The 4,461-nt window shown below is 35.6% G+C and overlaps 1 protein-coding gene across 1 annotated transcript; it reads left to right on the forward strand.

Annotated features, from left to right (window-relative positions):
• The first annotated feature begins 684 nt into the window (after positions 1-684).
• On the forward strand, positions 685-2,661 carry LOC116216312 (inactive phospholipase D5-like). Its single transcript, XM_031552389.1, has 2 exons — positions 685-764; positions 2,338-2,661. Exons 1-2 carry the CDS (start codon positions 737-739, stop codon positions 2,571-2,573), a joined length of 264 nt encoding a protein of 87 aa, XP_031408249.1. The 5' UTR covers positions 685-736; the 3' UTR covers positions 2,574-2,661.
• The last annotated feature ends 1,800 nt before the right edge of the window (positions 2,662-4,461 follow it).

The raw sequence follows: 4,461 nt of genomic DNA on the forward strand, positions 1-4,461 counted from the left end.
ATGGTTTGCTTGCTTAGCTAAGGCAAACGTCTGTATTCTGTTTGTGAGCACAGATGCAGCTCCCTATGGTATCTGTACTGACAAGGAATGACTTGTCAGCTGTTGCCAGAGAACACGTTACGTATTAAGTCATCTTATCTTTTCCTGTCTGAAGTTGAAATTTTCTCTTGTTTGCACATCTGTCGAACCTATCTCAGTTTGACAATTCTAAGCTTGTATGATGATTGTGCTTGGCTATTTTTGTGGCAAGATATGTAATTTTTTTGTTAAGTATCATAATCATGGGAAGAGAGCTTGTCATGTTTTGGTTCCTGGCATTGAAAACTTCACCCACGCACAATTTCTAGATTAGTTCCTACAACAAAAGTTAGTTATGCAGTGCTTTGCTTTATCTTCCAAATCACTGGGAAGTTAATGCAAGTACCCTTGAAGGACACATGGCTGCTAACTATCTCTGTTCTTGTTTTGTTGTGCAAAGGAAGCCCTGTTCTTCTGGCTTTATGCAGAAATATGAGGTATTTCAGAATGATTCAGATCCATCTCCAACTTGCTAAGTACACACTTTCTGTTGTGGGTTTTTGTTTTAATCCATGACAGAATGGTTCCTATTAACCTTTTTTTTTCTTTTTCTTTTTTTTTTTTATGGCAGAAATTCTTTGACCTCGAGGAAGAGAGTGCATGCTTTCTCAAAGATCAGAAGAACACTTCCCTTCCAAAACTAAACCGTAACAAATATATGGTGACTGATGGAGCTGCATACATTGGTAAGTAACCACCTCTCCAGCAATTCTAACTTGTAGCCATCAAGCTTGAAATAACACTCACTTATAGTAAGGAATCTATAGCTGATTTACTCATTAGTTAAATTACTGGTCTAATTTCTGAATGAAGATAGCTTTTAATTTCTTATTTAAAAACCTCTTAAATTTCTTTTTTCCTATGAATCAGTTTCTCAAAAGTAGTATGATGTTTTCAGAGTTTAAAAAACAGATAGAAAATACAATATAATTCATGAAATAGGAATAAGTATGACTAACATACTGCTTCCACAATGCAACAAAGGTGGATTGCTTTTCATTTCCCACATCACAGAATCATAGAGTGGTTTGGGCTGGAAGGGACCTTTAAGGTCACATAGTTCCAGCCCCTCTGCTATATGCAGGGACATCTACCTCAGACCAGGCTGCTCAAAGCCCCATCCAGCCTGGCCATAAACACCTTCTGGACCACCCACAATCCCTCCTGGCAACCTGCTCCAGGGTCTCACTGCCCCCAAAGAAAAGAATTTCTTCCTAATATCTAGTCTAAATCTACTGTCTTTCAGTTTTAAATCATTTCCCCTTCTCCTTTTCCTACCTGCCCTCATAAAAAGTTCCTCCCTAGGTTTCCTGTAGGTCCCCTTCAGGTATTAAGGGGAAAGGCTATTATAATACACTGTGATACATCATTACTAAACTGATAGTCAAGTCTACTAAATACTCTACAAAAACCAACTGTCATCCTCCCTTCTGACATCATCTTATTCCATTTTACTATACTGACATCTCAGACATTCTTTTCATCATTAAATATACGTCTAATTGGTATTTGGGGTTGAAGGTACACTTAAATATTAAGTCTCTGCATAACACCTAGAAAATTTCACTATCAAATGCTCATTGAATGCATGATAAAAGCTATCTTTAACAAAATAATAAAACTGATAGAGGTGCGCTTGAGCTGCAGGATCAAAAACTGAATTAAAGCTGCTGAATTAAAAAGTAAGTAACAAGATTTCTGAAGGGTATGCACTGATGCACAGTTAATGTGCGCACACATCCCTCTCAATCTATCCAAATCTTACTTTTCACTTCAAATAGCTGAGCTAACCGTCTTCTCCCCTCCCAAATATCGTACGAGCTTCCTATTCATCTTTTTTACTCCATTTTAAATTCTTTCCAATACCCAAGTAAAATTTCAGTGCCTTGTAGCATGGATTCTAAGCCTTTTGTTAGGATTTTGTTTTCTTATAGTCTTTTCCATATCTGTATTTTCATTGCTACAGATATATATTGACAAAGATGGTAAGAACTGGAATAAAACATGAAATCTTGTTTTAGTTTTCTGAAGTAGTCGTCAGTGGGTAACCTAAAGATGCTTTGGTTCACTATTATAGAGCAACCACTATCTATCACATCAGCTTGCTTATAAGGCCCAAAAATATTTTCATTCTTAGCACTGAGAAGGTTGATGACAAATACACACACACGCAAACATAATATATAAAAAGCAAGAGCAAATTAATTTTGAATAAATAACTTGTTCTCACTTGTTGTGTATTCCTGCCTTTACTCGTAGGTAATTTTGATTGGGTAGGAAATGCTTTTACGCAGAACGCTGGAGCAGGCCTCGTTATCAACCAAGCAGACGCGGGGAACAGCACAAGCATCATAAAGCAACTCAAGGCTGTTTTTGAAAGAGACTGGTATTCACATTATGCCAAAAGTTTACAACCAACAAAAATGCCAAACTGCTTTAATCACAAACTCAGTAAAGCAACATCAAATAAGACTGCCATGAGCAATGTGAACTAGAGAGACTATTTTACTGTTTAGTATGGCAATGAAGAATTACATTGGGGTGTAGCCCTCTTTCATATTTACAGACAAAAGACTTCAGAAAAAAAAAAGTTTGGTTCGGGGGGGGATTGTTTTTAGGAAAAGCACACTTATATAAAAACTGTCTAAAATATATTCTCTATTGATTTGGGACTTTCAAGGTTTGTTACTTCTGACACTGAATGTCATTTCTGCTTCCATGTTAATTTTTATGTTCCTGGTTTGAGCTTAACTGAAACAGAAGAATTGACTCATGCTGTTTTAAGAATTTCCCTAACTGCCATCGAGGCTACAACAAACCCCTGGCAGAACTGAGATCCTGGCTATGAAATGGCATTCTAAGATCAGCTACTGTTGATGTACAAATAGTGGTAGGTTTACTATATTAGAAAAGATAGCAGAATAAGGATATATTCACTTATCTAAACAATTCCCTCTAAATAAACATCCAGTCATACAAGTTTTTCCTAGTTTTCAGCATTTAGTATGAGCATCACTCTTGTGTGTATTCTAAACAGCCTTAAATTACATTTGAGTTCTGTAACTGGTGATTTATTCATCTCTAAAGGGACAAAGGTTTTGAGGGATTAAGGTTGACCTAAACAAATTTATTAGAATCCCTGGAACCTCTCAGTTAAATCAATTTTCATTAGTATAACATGGATTCCTTTCAACATAACTGCTATTTATAATTACAATGGTATATAACAATGTAAATCTCTTCAGTAAAAGCAAACATCGAGGATTGATTTTTCTTGCAATCTCAAGAAAAAAAATTACTGAAATATTCATCAAGTGCAGGCCAGCAGTTGCTTGCTGAGTCATTTTTAGACAACTATGTATACAATTTTTTTTTATTAATTTTTTTAGGATAGTAAAAGGTTCTGCAAAAAGTGCAAGAATTGTTTAATTTCATACTTCTTTTTCCCCTTCATATCAATAAAAAACACGTGAAATGGCATTTTTTTTTTAAACATCATCCATATAGATAAATATATCAGTCTAACAGAAATGTGATGCTTTCATTTAGGCCCCAGTTTCAGCTGGCATTAATGGTATCCCTCTACAACCATGACTCAGCTGCACTAAGATGCAACTGTTCTGTAAAAGTGTGAATTTGCTCTTTAAAAAAAGGTATTAATGTGTGACAACAGAATTTTCTCCAGCCCCATAACAGCTTACTTTCTTAATGAAAATCCCTATCTTCTGGCTTGCAGAAGCAATCCAGCTGCAAAAGCAAACTGCATTCTTCATTTTGATGAAAAGGTACTGTATTCAAAATGCAGACTGTTCTTACCCTGCTGAAGGTTACAGAAGGGACAATCTGAAAGCTGTGGGTTAACTGAAAAGAAATGTCTCAGAGGATTACTTTCATCTTAAGAACAAGTTAATTAAAAAGACACCCTGACTCAGAATGCAGGTTTCATTTACAAGCTTTAAAGAAAAAAAAATTATCTTGAAGTAAGCACAGTTTTTGAATCTGCACCTTTTTAGAATTTCCTAATGCCATTTTCTGACAGTTGCCCACTAGAGAGAGAGGAACACACCACGAAACTAGTTGTGACTGACAAAAGCATGCTTCTCCTAAACACCATTTGCTTTGCCATTTCCCAGTTGTACACCATCTTACTGAAAATAATTCTATTAGTTGTCAACTTTTACAGAAAAAAAACTGTGCAGAGCTGTAATGCTCAAGAACATTTTGTAACATTCAGATAAACCGTGCAGTTTATTAGCCTTCACATATACAGAGAAGAGCATATACCCTGACATTCATTTAAGAAACAAAGAAAAGTAATCTGAAGAGAGAAAAGTTACCTGAGTTGATTTGAAGGAAAAGTCTTTACAAAGAAAAACTTTCATA

The sequence above is a fragment of the Meleagris gallopavo genome, chromosome 2 (genome assembly GCF_000146605.3).
Source record: "Meleagris gallopavo isolate NT-WF06-2002-E0010 breed Aviagen turkey brand Nicholas breeding stock chromosome 2, Turkey_5.1, whole genome shotgun sequence".
Lineage (NCBI taxonomy): Eukaryota > Metazoa > Chordata > Aves > Galliformes > Phasianidae > Meleagris > Meleagris gallopavo.